Source organism: Buceros rhinoceros, unplaced genomic scaffold (genome assembly GCF_000710305.1).
Source record: "Buceros rhinoceros silvestris isolate BGI_N320 unplaced genomic scaffold, ASM71030v1 scaffold4214, whole genome shotgun sequence".
NCBI classification, from domain to species: domain Eukaryota; kingdom Metazoa; phylum Chordata; class Aves; order Bucerotiformes; family Bucerotidae; genus Buceros; species Buceros rhinoceros.
The window spans coordinates 1,093-19,753 of record NW_010406323.1 but is presented as its reverse complement, the minus strand read 5'-3'; the positions used below and the strand labels follow the sequence as shown (position 1 = coordinate 19,753).

At 41.7% G+C, this 18,661-nt stretch overlaps 1 protein-coding gene across 1 annotated transcript in view; it reads right to left on the bottom strand.

Moving 5' to 3' along the window:
• NPAT (nuclear protein, ataxia-telangiectasia locus) overlaps positions 1–16,790 on the bottom strand; it is a gene marked incomplete at its 5' end in the record, with an annotated part of 23,981 nt that extends 7,191 nt beyond the window's left edge. The window contains 14 exons of the mRNA XM_010134023.1: positions 3,196–3,304; positions 3,397–3,512; positions 4,996–6,681; positions 7,532–7,663; positions 8,139–8,235; positions 9,960–10,047; positions 10,131–10,224; positions 10,754–10,842; positions 11,953–12,037; positions 12,554–12,784; positions 13,825–13,865; positions 14,340–14,412; positions 15,178–15,238; positions 16,672–16,790. Of these exons, the coding sequence (XP_010132325.1) occupies positions 3,196–3,304; positions 3,397–3,512; positions 4,996–6,681; positions 7,532–7,663; positions 8,139–8,235; positions 9,960–10,047; positions 10,131–10,224; positions 10,754–10,842; positions 11,953–12,037; positions 12,554–12,784; positions 13,825–13,865; positions 14,340–14,412; positions 15,178–15,238; positions 16,672–16,790 (3,021 nt within the window). The remainder of the gene's footprint in view (positions 1–3,195; positions 3,305–3,396; positions 3,513–4,995; positions 6,682–7,531; positions 7,664–8,138; positions 8,236–9,959; positions 10,048–10,130; positions 10,225–10,753; positions 10,843–11,952; positions 12,038–12,553; positions 12,785–13,824; positions 13,866–14,339; positions 14,413–15,177; positions 15,239–16,671) is intronic.
• Positions 16,791–18,661: the final 1,871 nt, after the last annotated feature.

The window sequence follows — 18,661 nt, the reverse complement described above, 5'->3', positions numbered from 1 at the left end:
GACCTCCCAACGGAGCGTGGTGAGGCAGCCAGAACGTGGCGCAGCAGCGTGCACGGAAGGGCACGTGAGAAGGGCGCTGAAAGCGCCGTCCGTGCAGACCAGTGAGAAACAGCTTCCACCAGGCAGAAGGCCACAGCCTCTCCAAGAGACGCACTGGTCACGACCGACGCAGCTGCACAGAGAGAGCTGCAGTGGGGACCTGCAGCCGCCCAGGTGACAGGCTGCAGGGTGTGCCCCGCGGTGACACCAGTAGAGGACAGCAGCTGTGCCCACCCCTGGGGGAGCTGTGCCCAGGTGGAGGAACTCCTCTGCCTAGTGACAGAGCTCCAGGAGGAGGTGAGCAGCTCGAGGAGTATTAGGGAGTGGGAGGAGATGGATCCTTGGGACAACATCTTGCCTCCCCTGCCACAGGCCCAGCAGAGTGATAAGAGGCATAATATGGAGGACCCCCAGTCCCATCTCCGTAGGAGTGAACACAGTGACGAGGACAAGGGGCACTGGCAGCAGGGGACTGCTGCCCCAGCAGCATCCCCACCTCCCCAGGTGTAACTCCCTCGAGTAACAGATATGAAGCCCTGCAAGTGGAGTCAACCAGTAATGAGAACGAAGACTCATCAAGCGTGGATGTCCTGCCAGGGTTAAGTCTGTCCAAGCCGAGCTTAAAAACTACTCCTACAAAGAAAAAGCGACGGGTCGCCCCAGGTGTAACTCCCTCGAGTAACAGATATGAAGCCCTGCAAGTGGAGTCAACCAGTAATGAGAACGAAGACTCATCAAGCGTGGATGTCCTGCCAGGGTTAAGTCTGTCCAAGCCGAGCTTAAAAACTACTCTACAAAGAAAAAGCGACGGGTCGCTGTCATAGGTGACTCCCTTCTGAAGGGGACAGAAGGCCCAATACGCAGACCCAGCCCACTTCACAGGGACAGCTACTGCCTCCCCGGGAGTCTGCTTAAAGATGCGGTGAGAAGGCTTCCCACCCTTGTACAGCCCACAGATTATCATCTCTTACTGACTCTTCAAGTAGGTAGTGATGAACACCGAACTAGGAGCCTGAGGGCAATCAAGAAAGACTTCAGAGCCCTGGGACAACTAGTGAAGGGATCGGGAGCACAAGTGGTGGTCTTCTCCATCCCTCTACTTGCAGGGAACGATGAGGAAAGAAACAGGAAGACCCACCAGGTCAATACCTGGCTCCGAGCCTGGTGTCACCAACAGGACTTTGGGTTTTTTGATCATGGGTTGGCTACACCACACCACACCAGGCTTGCTGGCATCAGATGGGGTACACCTGTCTCTAAGGGGGAAGAGGATCCTCACGCAGGAGCTGTCAGGGCTCACGGAAAGAGCCTAACACTAGATTTGAAGGGGGACAGGGATAAAATCAGGCTCACTGGAACTAAGTTTAGGAGCTGCACATCAGCATTAGTGGATCAGTGTGCTGGGACGCACACTCAGCCTCTTCAACCAGAAGGCAGGGATGGGGAGTGGAATCAAGCCCCCATAAACCAAGAGGAAACAGTAAGTGATGCTGCACCACTGAGAAGTGCCCAAGTCTATAGGGCCGGATGGGATCCATCCAAGAAGTCTGAGGAAGCTGGTGGAAGTGCTCACCAGGCCACTTTCTGTTATTTACCAGCCAAAAGGGGAGCTACCAGTTGACTGGAGCTTAGCCAGTGTGACACCATCTACAAGAAGGGCTGGAGTGAGGACCCAGGGAGCTACAGGCCTGTCAGTCTGACCTCGGTGCCAGAAAAGTCATGAAGCAGATCGTCTGGAGTGCCATCACAGAGCACACACAGGACAGACAGGTATCCAGGCCCAGTCAGCACGGCTGTATGAAAGGCAGGTCCTGTTTGACCAACCTGATCTCCTCTATGACAAGGTGACCCGTTTAGTGAATGAGGGAAGAGCTGTGGGTGTTGTCTACCCGGACTTTAGTAAAGCTTTTGACACCGTTTCCCAGAACATTCTCCTGCAGAAACTGGCTGCTCATGGCTTGGATGGCTGCACTCTTTGCTGGATAAAAACTGGTCAGGTCCAGAAGGTGGTGGGGAATGGAGTTCACTCTAGCTGGTGGCCGGTCACCAGTGGTGTTCCCCAGGACTCAGTATTGGAGCCTGTTCCCTTCAACATTGTTATCAACGCTCTGGATCGAGTGCACCCTCAGTCAGTTTGCAGATGACACCAAGCTGGGTGGGTGTGTTGATCTGCTTGAAGGTCAGGATCAAGAGGGATCTGGACAGGCTGGATCGACGGGCCAAGGCCAGTGGTATGAAATTCAACAAGACCAAGTGCCAGGTCACAACAACCCCCTACAATGCTACAGGCTTGTGGAAAAGTGGCTGGAAACTGCCCAGCAGAGAAGAACCAGGCGGTGCTGGTCAACAGGTGACTGAGTATGAGCCAGCAGTGTGCCCAGGTGGCCAAGAAGGCAAAGAGCATCCTGGCTTGTACCAGCACTAGTGTGGCCAGCAGGAGCAGGGCAGTGATTGTCCCCCTGTACTCAGCACTGGTGAGGCCACACCTTGAGTACCGTGTCCAGTTTTAGGCCCATCACCTCCAAGAAGGACACTGAGGTGCTGGAGCGTGTCCAGAGAAGGACAATGAAACGAGTGAAGGGTCTGAAGAACAAGTCTTACGAGGAGCGGCTGAGGGGACTCGGGCAGAGGTGTGTGTTGGTCTCTTCTCCCATGTTGTGACAAGTGACAGGACTTGAAGAAACAGCCTCAAGTTGCCCAGGAGAGGTTTAAGTTGGATATTAGGAAAAGTTTCTTCCCTGAAGGGGTTGTGCAGCGTTGGAACAGGCTGCCCAGGGAGGTGTGGAGTCCCCATCCCCAGAAGTGTTTAACAGCCGTGTGGGTTTGGTGCTGAGAGACTCGGTTTAGGGACCCTGGCAAGGCAGGGTGAACAGCTGAACTCGATGATCTTAAAGGTCTCTTCCAACCAGAGGATTCTGTGATTAAAGCCTTGAAACATTAAATTTTGGAAATAAGCTCGATCACGGATCTGGAATTAATTTATATGCTGGGAGTTCTTTGCAAACTGTGTAAACACAGCTACTAGCTGCAGGTACCAGCCGCTCTCAGCCATCCCGGCCGTTACTGGTATCGTATAGCTTCATTACTCAGAACTGACATGTCTGTAGCACCTCTACTTTCCTTCTGCCCTTCTCAAGAATGCAAAGAGACTGGTACCTGTATTGGCCTTGTTCCTTGCTCCAGGAATCTTCTGTGATTTGGGAGGGATGGGAAGTTTTGGGACACTTCTGCTGCACACTGGATTAGCCACAGGCATATGTAGAACCTCGAAAGAATCAAATTATTCCATTACAATTTACCAAAGGCTCCGTATCACTTCAGCTTTAATTTTGAAAAGCTGTATTTGTGATGGGCTACCTGGCGCGCAGGTGGCGAGAACGTATTTCCGCTCTGTCCTACTACTGAGAGAGGTATCATTCCCACCATTCCTTGCAAAACAGGTTGCACTGGAGATGTAATTATAATGGCAGAACCTAGAAAACATCCAAGTGTTACAATTGTACAGAAACTAAAATTCTTCAGTGAAAAGAACTGCTCCAAGACAGGATTTCTTAAAAGTACGCGTGGTCACACCTGTGGCAAGAAAAGCTCTGGCTCTGTAGAAAATCTTCACTGCCCTTACTATGCATCGCTACTAGAAAAGGGCGTTAATTTTCGTTTCTATCGAGTTCCTCAGTTCAACTCTCTTTTCCTTCTTAAGAAATGGTTAGGCCTGAAGCATGACAAACCCATGTAAAGGCTGGAATTAAAGTGATTTATAAAAACCAGGAAAAGTAACATCCAACAGCTCATTTTGCTGCTTAGTAAAAACGATTATTTGCATCTTATTATCTACAATTAGCATGCTCAAAAATCATCAGCTGAATTATTTAAGGGCACTGTTAACGCCTTCCCCTTACAAGCACCCAACCAGCTGGGAAAGACCAGCTTTACCTGTGTGCAGGTATCTAATGTATAGTCCTGGCTGGTGGCATCTCTTAGTGTGTTTGAGATTCATTATTTTAAGGAAAAAAAAAAAGAAGACACAGTAAAACTTACTTGGAGTATTTAAGCCAAAGTTTCCTATTTACATCTTTGTTAAAAGTTCTTTTAAAACAGTTGTTCTACAGGCTGTAAGAGTGTCTGGCTACCAGACAGATGAGAATTACAGAAAAGGGAAACAGGAAAGTGGAAGAAAAATGCTGAGAGTGATAGAAGAGTTTATTCCACACAGTTCTTCAGCTACATGAGCACTACCAGGAAAAATAAGACCACGGCAGCGCTCCAAGATCTCGCACGTACTGTTGCGCTGCTGCCCTCCGACCACGATGGAATGACTACACACAGGAATTCCTGGTTAACTGCAACAAGTTTTGAGATGAACTCTGTGTGTGTTGATTACAGCTGGTTTATCATTTTTAAAAGCTCTTCAATTTTTTACGGCTGTAGCAATAAAAATGCTTGTACCAGAAGAGATTTGATTACGGAAAGAAACAATGTTATGCTTTTATATTTGTCTAAATGTACTTCTAGTGTAAAACAGGGTTTTGGGAAATGACACAGAACAAGGATGTATTTTTGGAAGGACTGTGTGTATCTAGCTAGTTACCTGAACTAAATATGGATACCTGTAACACACAGCATTCTACTTATAACAGAAATCCTACTAAAACAGAAATAAACCCCCTGCTTTAGCCAAAACAAAAGCATCTTTTCTAGTGTAAGCCAAAATAAGCTTCCTAAATTTATCACTGCTAAAATTATATAATTTAAGCTCCTGAAATATGAGGCTATTTTTTTTAAGCCAGCCTGGTCAATGACTCTTCATACTTTTAATTTCATTTCTAGTAGCAACTAATATGCTCATAAAACGTATAACTCCGGCTAGTTTCCTGGGGCAGACAGAGCAGTGTTTAAAACTTTACTTTTACAAGAACACACGTCCTACATAAACACATTTTCTGATAAAGAGATTACCTTGTGCGAAGTTTGGGGAGACAGTCTGGTTCGCTGCAAACGTGTTGCTGGATCTGGGAGGAGTCCGCAACTGTTGTACAGCTGGAGCCTGGGCAGCAAAGGGCATGGAGTTGCCAGGCAGTACAACCACGTTTGATGGTGTTACAGCTGTGCCCAAGGTAGCTGTATCAGTCACACAGGTGGCTATATAAAGGTTGTTTGAATTCCCAAAACCTGTGTTTGTTGTTGGCAACAACTGTATAAATCCTCCTTCCTTGGAAAGATTAGTTGTACCTGCAACTGAAAAAACAGTGCAGTCTTCATTCTGGGTGTTAACCGAGGTGACCACAGGGTCCTTGGGTCTGAGCACAAGAAGATTCTGCTCCGCCAAAGCTGAATCCACTTTTTTTTCAGTGTCTTCCGAAGTTAGACATTTGGACAGGTCTACAGTTTTGGTCGGGGATTTGGCTGGAGAAGACAATATTATAGTTGGCAAATTTTCTCCTGTGATGCTGGAAACAGCGTTATTTAACTCCGTGTCTGATGAGATAAACGGATCATCGCTGATGATGATCTTAAGGGACATTATATTAGAAGGATCGACATCCATTGCTTGGCTACTAGAAGATACACTGCTTATACTTTTGGCTTCAGTACCTGACTGATCTGTTGAGGATGCAGTTTCTGGAAGGGGGGAGTCACGTATTTCGGATGAACTGAGATTATTTTCAGTCGATACTACAGAAATTTCTGTACACGCATCACCACCAGAAGAGAAACACGTATTATCGGCATCTACTTTTGTAGAGGATGAAGGTTCTTGCATTTCCCCTTGTGTTCCCTCTGAGTTGGACAGTCCTGAAGAAAGGTTAAATTCTTTCTTACAAGGCTTATCAAGTGTACGCTGATCATTCGAGTAAGTTTTGTTACAAGCATCAACGACTTCAAGCTGCAAGTCTGTTTTGTCAGGATCCGAAATCTTCCCTGCGGATCCTGCAGCGCAGCCTGACTGTGTGCTCTGTTCTTGATGGTTAGAGTGGTGGCTGGAGCTCTCCTGTGAAATACCGGGTAAGGCAGCTGTATCGCTTGTTACAGCCTGTTCTTTTCCTGCATCCGCTGATGTACTGGAAATGGACGAGTTGTTTTTTCCTGGCAGCACACCATGGCCAGGGCTCTCATCAGAAGGGCTCTCGGTAGGTGGTTTTTCGGAGAGCGATGTATCTGGTGATGAGTGACACTTAGTTCCAGAACCTGTTTTGTTTTCGCTGGCTGTAGTACCCTCTGCCACTGAAATCAAAGCAATCTGCGGGCTACCAGAATGAACACATTCTGCATTAGCACTGCTTTGAGTACCACGACTCAGTGGGCCTTTCTCAACTTCCACAGCTCTTTCACTGTCAGATACTAACGCAGACAACTCCTTTTTACCGTTAGAATCTTCACCGTGTTCACTGCATTCGCTATCGGAACTCTGGCTCCTGCTAGGTTCAGTCACACCAGGCACAGCGATTTCAAGCTCTCCAACACGTTCAGGCGTAGCAGTTTTAAGTACTTCAGTCTGCTTCCTAGGTCTACAATTTCCATGCATCTGTTCATTGGTTGTATTTTTCTTAGCCATATCATCATCATTAGTGCTGGTCTTCAAGGCACATGATGCTTCTCCTAACTGAAAACCTTTACAGGTTAGTGCTTCTCTAGAATTATCACCTGTAAAAGCAAGAATGAATTAGTGACATAATTACTAGAACAGACGATCCTTTTTACAGCGTTTCAGAAGCAACTTAGCCGTTCAGTTGAAAACTGTTTCACATGAAGCTAAGCGGGAATAATGCTGCCCATCCTTACTTCAAGCTGAGTGGAGAGTGTGGTTATATACATTAAGCACTCTGGCAAATCAGTTTGTATATAAATAGTAAGTGTACACTTATTATTCCTTATTAGAATATTTCCTTCTTCTTATTCCTTATTAGAATATTTCCTTATTAGAATATTTCCTTATTAGAATATTTCCTTATTAGAATAAGGAAACAGCTCAAGTCACTAAAGCGGATTTCCAGAAGCATAAAAACCATCTCAGCACAAAGACTTTCTTGGCTTTCACTACATACCTGCTACTGCCTATTTTTAATGATGGGGTAGAAGATGAAACATACTTTTTGTCCAGGGTAAAACTCTTTTTGTGTAAGAACTAACCAATACATTACGGAACAGAGAGAAAAAGATGAATATGGTTAGATGTAAAATATAATCTTTTTGTGTTCCACACTGAATATTGTGAAGCGTCTCTGTTTTGAATGATAAAATAGATTTGCAGATATTCTGGTTTTGTTTAGGAGCTTATCAAATAACTTGTACGTACACTGATGGACTGCAGTTAAATTTAATAGACTGAAACCCTCTAACAGACTAGGAGTATCTGTATGTTCAAGCAATGTAAATGTTCATTTGGGTGTTACCACTGAAAACAGAAAGACTCGGGAATGTACGAATTGTCTGAAAATATTTTCATAATGAAAAGTGAAGGGACTAGAATAGATCTTAAAGAAAAACAACCTACATCTACTAGTTTCTTCTGTTCCTAAACAACTTTCAAGTGTTTCCAGGTTATCCTCATCCATCAGGATTTCGTTTTCTACTCCACTCTGACCAGAAATACCAGCAGGTAAGTTCTTGGTTACCTTGCTCTTTCCTATTTTCAAAATAAAGCAGGAAGAATGATTAAATATGTCATTTTACACACAAATGTGAAAATTACATTTTAAATGAAGCATGGAGATTTCATATTCAAGAAATACCATCCTGAACTCAAAGAGCTATTTGTCTATATTCATGACAAATCCAGAAACAGCACGAAAACATCCTTATATTTTATGTAAGGATATCCCCCATCAGCCAAACAGAAAAATCGGAGAACAGCACTGAAAAATGAACATTAACCACTGAGCCAGCACAAACAAAGAATTTCAGCCACAAGAAAATGCTGTACTTTATAGTCACGTATAAATGTATATAAAAATCTAATTCTGAAATGACATGCCATACAGTCCATTCCTCTTGCAAAAGAGCCCTGCTGAATTATCTTTGCTTCTTCAAGCAACACTTAGGAAAGCTCATCATTCCTGACGCCTTAGAGTAACGGTATAATTGGGAATAAGACACCCTACCATAATCGAACAAGTCGAAGAGTGCCTGAAAAGCCGGATCTGATTCTGTCTGTTCCAGGATGTCCTGTATAGCCTCTTCTGACATATGGATTTCGCCCTGAGAAAAGACAAGGTATACACAACTGTTAGGTACTTAATAACTTAAAAGAAAAGCAGACAAGAATTGTTTTCTTTCCAGATTGTTGAGTTCTGTTACATCTGCTCAGCACAGAAACGTAAAGGCTAAGGCTGGAAACATTTCTGCCCCAAATTTAATGTCTGTCAAAACACATTAGTGATTGAAGTTTAAGACATACAGGTCCCCAAACATCTTTGTTAGACATTACACCCTGTACATGCATGCTGACATATTCCCCACATAATGACCGGTACTTTTTAAGAAGGACTAAGTCTCAGGCCACCCTGGAAACTCATGCCGCTGGCATGGATGCCACAAGCCTGCACTCGCCAGCCACTGGTAAAAAAATCCCCAAATTAACCCTAATTTTTCAGTTTTGGATAAAAGACAATTCTAAGCAAAGGGAAGTTTTATTTCATTCATCCATTACATTTTCTCTAATGTAACTTCCAGCTGCGGTTCTGTGGAAGGCAGCTGGAAGGCACAGCGACCCAGGACGCTGCTCAAAGGTTCCCCTTTCAAGCTGATGTTTGGTAGCAGCCCAGGAACAAAATGAGCGGCCACTCAGGACATTCTAATTAGAACTCAGGAGTTCTAATACAAAGTTTTTCCTGACTTCCTGGATATTCTCTAACCGCTTGAGAAATTTTTATATGGAGGCTGCAAGGGTGGATATCTCCTGGGATACACTTGATTATTTTATCTCAGCCACTCTAACTACACCAAGAAGCTGCTTTGATTTTGTTCTGCTCTGAAAAATGGAATACAGCTTTCCAGCTCAGTACTTCAACAAAAATTGACCTAAAAACCACCATGTTACAGAAGAATAGCTTTTAAAACTTTTTAAAACAGACACCTTTACATCCTAAACAGGCAACTGCCTCTACTCTTCTGCCCTTTTCACGAGGGCCACCAAGACTGTAATTCCCTCATTAAGAGCTCTTTGTAACTGATTGCCAGCTGAGGGCTGTAGGAGAACGAAAGGAGGACAACAGAAGTTTAATTTGTAGAAGCAGAATGTATCTTGCCTCCAAAAGCAAGCAAACGTTAAAAGTGGGTGGGGGTGGAAATCCTTATTTAGGCTCCAAAGACAATTCCTCTTGCTATACTAGACAATCCATGTTTATCCAACAGAAAATCAAAAAATCACGTCAGACTAAACATGTTTAGCAACCACAAGGTATTTTAAATTCCTTTTTTATTAAGAAGGGTATTGATCGGCATCCCCGTCAGAAGCGGGTACCCAACTACTGTGACCAAAGATCCAGTGACGAGCAGGCAGCTGGTGCCTGCAGGACAGTACTTGGATCTCAGTCTGCAGGTAACGTTAACACCTAACCCCTGCCAGAAGCAGTCCCACTCCCTCGGTTTTTGACCCTGCTGCATGCCTTGTACAGGCACTGGGAATGAACTGGGAGCGTGAAGCTGGCTCAGAATTAACCCCAGCAAAATACCAGTATCCCATCAGTTCAACTCCTCGAACCCGCCCACCACCATAAACCAAGATGAGAGTTAATGCCCACGCAAGGCAAGCAGTGGAACTGCCCTGGGCAGAAGGTAGTAAAACAAACAAACAACTAAAAACAAGAGAAAGAGGAGAGTAATCTCAGATTCAGTAGAGAGGGGTTCAGCATAGTTCCCGTAACTCGTCATTCTCACATGCCTGGTCCTCAAGAAACGTAAACAGGGCAATCCGCCCCTACCTGAAGTCCAAGAATTTCATCAATTGAAGCCTCCTGTTCCGCAGGACCACTGTCCGTCTGTTTAGGGGCTTGAGCGACATTGCCATCGCTGGAACACATCAGTCATTAGTTCAGATCTCAAAAATGAATGAAGCAAGAATAAGTATGACGTTTAGAGGTTCCTTTTATTACCTGCCCAGGATTTTGTTAATGTTCTCAGCAAGCTTCTCCTGAAGAGATTTGTTGCTCAAGATTTTTTCTCTGGCATTTTCAATAACCAGTTGCTGGAAAACATTAATTTTAAAGTAGTCAGGTTTCTATTTTTACCATCACTAGAAAAGAAGCATGAATTTCCAACTTACTGGTAAAAAAACCCCCACAAATTCCACACAGCGACCACTCTTTGTAACTGAAAGACAGTCAATCTGTGACTGCATGACATGGCTATGAAAATCATCTCAAACATGTACTTCTGAAGCACAGCAAGGCTTATTACGCTTTCTGGGTACCATTCTCTAAAGAACACTGTATGCTGACGGTTTACATGGATCTTAGCAAAGCCAGTAAATCAAGGAGAAAAACCACCTCTACACAGCCACACCATCCTCTCGACTTTAGCACACAGAAGAGCTAGTTCAAATACAAGCCCATAAATTTATCTGCTAAAGTTCATTTCTATAAAACCCAAGATAGATACACACGTAAGACTAGTTCTCTTTAATCTGAATTTGTTTCTTTAATGTCTTAAACCTTCCATAAATATATACTCACTGGGAAGTTACCATCTATGAATTCTTCAAGAGGCTCACTTTCTTTTTCTGTCGCTATTTCATCAGGGCCTTGAGAACTTCTAGTTGTTGAGAGAGGTCCGGATGTTGCAATGCTTTTCCTCTTCTGAGAGTCACTGAAACATTCCAGGATACGCGTGATATATTTTGTGTGAACATAGCAAACAATAGATCTAATGGTCAGTAAATAATGTGTTTCTCCTCCTCCTTAGCAAAAGATTTTAATCAACAGAAAATTACCTACATACTGGACTTACAATAAAAGCCAATACCTGTTTCCTTATGTCACATGCATATAATGTGTCTGACTTCACAGAAGTTACAAATATAGCAACTGTGGGTAAACAGCTGAAGGGCAACTTGAATTCCACACCCACTACTCAGTATTTTTCATGTTACTTTACTTGTGGTAGAGGTCCTAATTAACTGCCACTCAAGATAAAGATTTGGGCGTCACCACTGAAAATAAAGAACTCTCAAGGAGCTGCTGTTGTCAGAGAAGCAAACAAATGTTGAGGAAACGAAATCCCTTTCTGTGAAACGGCATAGGCTTTTCTGCAACCATCCATCAGCGGTGGCTCTAAAATCACTTACATACAAAAAAATCATGCAGGAACAGCGAGGACTTGAAAGAGGTATAAATAAGAAAGGATCCAAAAAAATGATAAGCCAAACCACTGACTGGGATTTAGTCGGGGATAAAGACGACAAATAGAACACAAAGAAACCAGTCAACTCATTAAAAACAAAAGGATACTGAAATCAAAGAATAAAAAATACAAACCTCGTAGAAGAACGGTTTGTCACACCACTTTCAGTCAAATATCAAAACTTTTCCTGACAAGATTTACTGAAGCCAATAGTTTTTTTAAGTTAAAAACAGACAAAATGCGCATTTTTATCAATACTGAGAATTTTCATAATTGATAAGGATATTTTGGAAAGAATCCCAAATCTCGGGCTCCAAGATTATCTGCCTATGTCTAATACCGGAGTAACGTAAAGAACGGCTATATGCAGTAAAGAAGCACAAAGAGCCTCCTGTCAGTCTAACGTTTGACTTTCCTTTCTTTTGAGAAATGCTGCACACTGGCCCCTCTCAGTGGATTTTAAATGTGAAACACTCCACCACCTAAGAAATTTTACACTAGAGGTTAGAACATCGCATAATTGCTAAACCATCTTTAAAAACCAACAAACACTCCCCCACCCCCCGCTGTGTTTACCTTTTTCGTCTTCCTGGAGAAAGCAAGTTTGAATGAAGCTTTCGTTCTTGTGATGCTGGAACTTGAATGTGTATGAAATCTCCTGCTTTATAAGGGGGGAAGGGGGGAAAAAAAAAGGGGAAAAGATCACAATGCCAGTACCTTCTCCAGTGACACTGTTAAAGCACTACAGAAATCTACCCGTTACTTCTTTCTTATTGATTGTTCCAATGAATTCCTGGTAACTCATACCAGATAATTTGGTATTATCAGGAAAATGAGAAGCATTTCTTTTAAACACATCCTGAGGCAAACAGCCACTTCATGTGGATCATCCCTATCTGCTCAAATAAGTGTTTTGGGTGAGGGTGAGAACACAAGATACAATAATGACAAATTAATGCTCTTCTGGTCTCCGAATTCACATTAACAAGTAAATTTGCAAGAGCTGTTTCTCTTATTTTAATTCCCTGAACCAGTTTGGAGAGCTCAGGGAACAAAGCATGAATTTTCCATAACCTTTTTGGTGGAGAATGGTTAGCCCAGATTTCAGAAAACTTCCATCTGCATCCTTAGATTTTTTTTTCCGGGGAAAAAACCAATAAAAAACTGTTCAACTTACTGCTGATTCTGTTTTCTTGGGTTTGTGACTGGTGCGCAAACAATGTATTCAGTCTTGTCTGTGGCATGGTTTGATTTATTGTTGGCCTGTGAACAACTTGAGGAGATACAACAGAAGAGGAATGCTGTGGCCCTGACTGCAGGGCTACCGACAACAGTCCTGAGTTTGCAGAAATGGATTGATGAAGCATTCTCTGTCTTTTCATTTCTACAATTCCACTTCTTGTACGTGCTGGAGATAATAAAGACAAGATGAAAATAGATGATAAAAGAATTTAAGAAGGTTGCTGATTTTCAAGAACTAATTAAGAACGTTCCATTGAAACTTTTCTGTGCTTCAACAACTGATTTGTGAAACTCAAAAGGTAAGCAACACCCATCATTGTCTTTTATGTTACCGGTTTGAGACAAAATAATTCAAGAAGTACAGCCAACTTACACAGACATTGTAAACATGCTTGTATCACTACTTAAATACACGAATAGATCATACCAAAGATATTTCATTACATAATATACCACTCCCATAACTGACCTGACTTGAAAGAGCTAAACAAATGCAAACTTACATTTGTTTATCAACTAAATCTGACAAATTTAAACAACAAAGCACCACACAATCCAGCGAAGCTCTGATCCAATATTTCACATTCTCTTTTCTCACACAGGTTCATCAGTAGAAATATCACAGATACGAAAACTTATTTTTAAGTAAAATAACTCTTCTTTTTTGAGAGTTCACTTCGCAGTTTTGGTAATGAAAGAAATGATTTTACACAGAACAAGTATCTTGTCATATTTTGCTTAGATCTGTGTTTGCACGCTTATAAAAGAATTGTTTCAATACTGCAATACATTTTATACTGCCCTTCTACAGAAATGAAATGGCATCATAATTAGACTAGTTATGTTTTCAGTTCCTCTGTGAACCACAAATGAAGTCAACAGCTTCAGAACTGAAGCAATAGTTTTTACACCTTTTAACCATGTAAACTTCAGAAAAGTTTTCAGCAGAGAAAATGCTGTACAGAGAATTCAAGCCCCTTGGAAAAAGCTCAGCTTTTCCCATTTTCCTTTCTTGATCCATTACAGTAGTCCACAGACTGCACTGAAGACCACAGACATGCTGAAAAAACACTGCAGAAGTGATGTGACAACATTTTAAGAGTAAGGATGTGTTACTGATTGCTGCAGCATTCCCACATTTTTTGCCAAAATACATAATTTGGACGTAAACCCTATTGATCCCATGGAATTGGTTCGGTTACTTACCCCTTTGATTGGCAGAAAGTCCTGTGGAATTCTGCATGCTCCTAAAAAAATAAAGCAGGTGACATAAATCAAGGAGCACAATGGAAAGCCTCAGCTACACAGCGCGATGGTAGCTATCATACGCGTAACGTCAGGCTGGCCCCAAGCACACAATACTGCAGAACGCTTCAGTGTACCGATTGTGACTTTTATCCTCTCAAACAATGGTTGCAGAACCTTCAGGTGAAGCTTACTGTTATATTTTTGATCAAGTAACCACGGTGGTATCTGATTCTGAGTCATACTGCTTTCTCACAGGAAGGCCATGTACTCACGCTGTGCCCTCCTTTATCTGCTAGTCCTGCCTTAAAATCTTGAAATGGCTACTCAGCTTCCGACTTTCACATACCTATCATCTTCACCATCTCAGAGACAGCAGAGAGCAAAACCAGTCTCATACAATAAGGGAAGTTCATCAACACAGGGACTCACTCTTGCAGTGGAATTTTACTGTCTTGATTCCAAAACCAAATTACCTGATCTGAGAAAGTGTATAGTCTAATTTTTTCCAGAGAGATGACATCATTGCTGGAACTTCAGTTGTTGTTTCTAAAATAAACCATTTAAAAAAAAAATTTGATGCATAAAACATCTAAACGTAGATACATGTTGAGAACAAGCAAAATCACAAGCGAAATAATTGTTACGGGGTGTTTCAGGCATCACTTCAATTAGGTGTCTAGTCACCTTCTTAATATTCTACTAATAAGAGAGCCCTAACTCCTAATTTAAGAACTTTGACTGATATGAACACACACTGATCGAGGATACAGTCCTCAGTTTTAGAAGCCTAAATGAAACTGAGGCAAAGACATTCACGATGATAATTCATGATGATGAACCCTGGCAGGATGCTGCCCCTTCCCTGGGGAGCCTGTTCCAGTGACCAACCACCTTCTCAGTGAACTTTTTCTTAATGTCCAATCTGAACTTCCCCTGGTGCAGCTTCACTCCATTTCTCCGTGTCCTATCACCAGCCCCCAGAGAGATCAGCACACCCCTCCCCTCCATTTATAGTATAAACAGTAAACAGTGTAATTTTACAAGTGTAAACTCACACATTTTGCACAATTTATTTTATCTGCTCAAATTTGAAGTGAAATTATATGCTAGAAAATCCAAACTAACGTAATCAATCAATTTTGCTCACAAGACACTGATGTAATTGGCCGTTGACACCGTAGTATGGAAATCTTCAACTTCTAGCATAAATGGGGGATTGCTCTAAGCCTGTGTATAGGTGGAGATGTTACCCCTTCCTCAAGGGGTTCACAAGAGATAAATGAGAAAAAAAAATTCATTCTGAAGGCTTACCTTTTGTTTTCATGGCTACGTACTCATTAAGAATAGTTGTCAAGTTTTTTCCACACAGAGACTGGAAAAAGAAATAATGATTTTAGAATCTTTACTAATAACTTCTACTTCATCTTCTGTACCACGCTATATTTAAGCTGTTCTTTCGAAGACTACACCATGCTGACCCTCAACACAAGGAACTGTTCTTTATGCTGCTGAGGCTGAGTTGTCTCACAGTAGGCTGAGAGAAAGCTGTGCCACTACGAACACAAAATCTGAAGCGTTGATCTCATTGCACAACACCGGTATGGCAGCTGGAGCTGCATGACCTCCGCTCACCTTTGCTATTACAGCATCAAAACACAAAAATAAGATGATGAATAGCAGTAAGAGTCATGAGTACACATCATCCTGGAATGTGACGTGTGTCGAGATGCAAACGCAAAGAGAACTTCTGTCTAAAGTAAAATTCTTAACTGTCACACAGAATTAACTTCCATATCACATTTACTTGTTCTGTTATTTTAGAGAAACAAAGAGAATTAAGATTTTACAGTTAACGCTATCATTTGTTGTACCTTCTTGTCTTGTTTGCTAGTAGTAAGTCTACAGGGTATGACAAATACAGCCCTTTATTGCAAGTATTTTAAGCTGCAGCGAGAAATTTTTCTTAGTCACCATCATCTCAGTCACTATCACAATTTTTCTTAGTCACTATCATTACTTTTCTATCAAAACCAGGAAAAATGTTGCTATTGAGCAAAGGAAGATAATTAAAAGCTTTAAGAATCTGGATAATCAATTTACATTTGTGTTTTCTAATCTTTGCTGGCCATAGCTTGGTGCCCAATTCCCTATCCCTAAAGTACAGATGTCTAAACACTTGTAAATTAAATAAGTTCAATAGTCTGTTTTGAATAGGTGCATCAAGACCTCAGGTCTCAGAAAAGATTTCCACAAATTTTGAATATTGTGGACAGAATCCAAGACTACATAATTAACTGATATATTAGAAGAATGAAATGGAAAACAGGATGAAGATGCACATATAAACATCAAAGAGGAAGCTGAACTGAAACACACTTTTTGTCAACAATATCTGGTAGCCTTAGACAAAGCTAAACACTTAATGTGTACTTGAAATGGAACTTTACTGGCTGCCCTGTCTAGGACAGGAAAGCAATCTCCAACAAGTTACAAGAGCAGCTCTGAAATCAATAAAACTTGTGCAACACCCTTCCATAAATCAACCTCAAAGCCATAAAGCAGACTAAATGTAATACGCTGAAAACAATTTGCATGTTTTACACTTAAATGTGAGACTAAACAATACAAAACAAATAACTGCTAATACCACGAGAAGCCAAAAAAACCCATGCCAAAACCAGAGGGGACAATCTAATTAACATTTTAAGTAGCATTCGAGAAGCAATTTTTTCACTTAGAAATGTCAATACTATTTTCCATGGATGCAAGACAATTTAATTTCCTGCTTTGCAAATACAAACTCACCAGCAAGCAGGCGGGAATAAACCCGTCCTCTGAACAGTGCTCTGCATATTCTTTCAAATCTGAGCTTTCCAAAATAAATGCACGGCAGGTAGCTAGAAGATTTTCCTGTTGTAAATACCCTGCAACAAATCAGATGGAAAAAGTTGCTATTTCATTCGTTACTTCTGCTCAATAGGTATCAAAGCTTTAACGTAAGCAGCTGCATACGGTTTTGAAATAATCAGGCAAAGATTTGTATGTCAGACAAGGAAATATTTTGAAAGAACATATATCTTGCAAAATATTTCTTTAATAGATAAAAACAGAAAAAGCACAAAGTATTATTGCTATTATACTGTATTTACAAAGTATTCAAGACTGGAAGTGAGGCAATATGAACAAATTCTGATGGAACTTTAGCACAGACAGTACTGTACAGACAAGAAAATAAAAGTTCTTGGCTCAGGAGGCTGACAAACTAACTCTCACATGAGCTCAACAACCCAATTTGGTAATTAAATGGAATTTTCTAATAATTTGTTAGTAAAATGCATTGCTAGGCAATGATAACTCTCCACGCATCCTCCTGTTTCAAAACAGGTAAAACCTGTGCAGCTCTTACCACAGCATAAAAGATTTATTAAAAAAAAAAGCGTTGTACAAAAATTAATAACAGAAGCATCCCCCCCACTGCTTACTGTGATTTTAATTTCAAATAGATGTACTGGCTGCAACTCATGCCCCATACACACCCCAAGACTCAGTAGTTACCTTACCAGGAAATATACTGAAAAAGTTTACTCTTCTAAAATTCGACTCCTCAGCAAGTATGTTAAGCTTTAATCAAACTTTTTAAGCCCTGCTTTAATCATCAAATGCTTCAAATACTATTAGAAGACAGAAATAGTCCCATTTGAATGAGGGACAAAAGAATAAAGAACCACAAAAGAAAATGTTTCCTCTGAACTGAACATGCCATGTCTAAAGAAAGGATCAAGTACGTTCCTAATCACACAGTGCCGGGTATCTGCACACACTTCCACGGACCCCGCAACGGTCCTCCTCCGTACAGCTGTGCCTACAAAAAACGCGGCCTTGAGGTGGGCATGAAGACAAACATCTTTCAGCAGATCCGAGCACAGCTGGAAAATGCAGATCCTGTTTCAGACACATAAGCCCTTGTTCAGGTCTTCAACAAATAACCAAACTTGAAAGTTCAGCTCAGTTTGGGAATAATCGCTGAGTTTAATCATAATGTTTGAGCTGGTCTATCCGACAGAAAACATCAGCGGTACCTGTGCAAAGGAAAGTGCTGTCCTATTTAATTTTTCAACACATTGTGCTAAAAGCCTCTCAAACCACAAATTGCTGGGAGTTGAAAGTATATTTTGGGGAAACACAATTAAATGCCAGTCTTATTCCTACCCGCTATACCATCTGCTGTTGGCCAGGACAGGGCATGAGGCTAGGCAGAGCTTTAATCTGTGCTGGTTGGGCTGTTCTTACAGTCACTCATCCAGACATCTACGGAAAAAGCTGCTGGGTTTCTTTACTGAACTTACTATGACAGTACCGCAAGGAATGACCGAACAGGCATAGAGGTGTATTTGGCACATACACCAATTTCCTGAAAAATAAGGCATTCCAAAGTCTAAAAATGCCTGAATTCAGCAGCTGAACTGAGCTGCTGGTGCACATACTGTGTATCGATACAACAGGACACAACCCTTACTGCTGCCAAAACCAAGTTAAAGGCATAAAAGGTACGGTACCTTGTGAACTAAGAATGACTCGATATTTTGTTTTATCTCCAGAAAAGACACACACCTAACTCACGGTACATTCATTAGAAAAAGAGAAGGTTTCTCATGTATTTTTCCATGGGTAAGCTCATCTTATCATTTGAGCTTTGTTTCTTAAACCAGCCTTCACAACACCAAAGAAACTTATCTAGAGAGGGAGAAAAAAACAAGATGAAGGAAATAAAAATACAGAAGAAGAGCTGGACCGG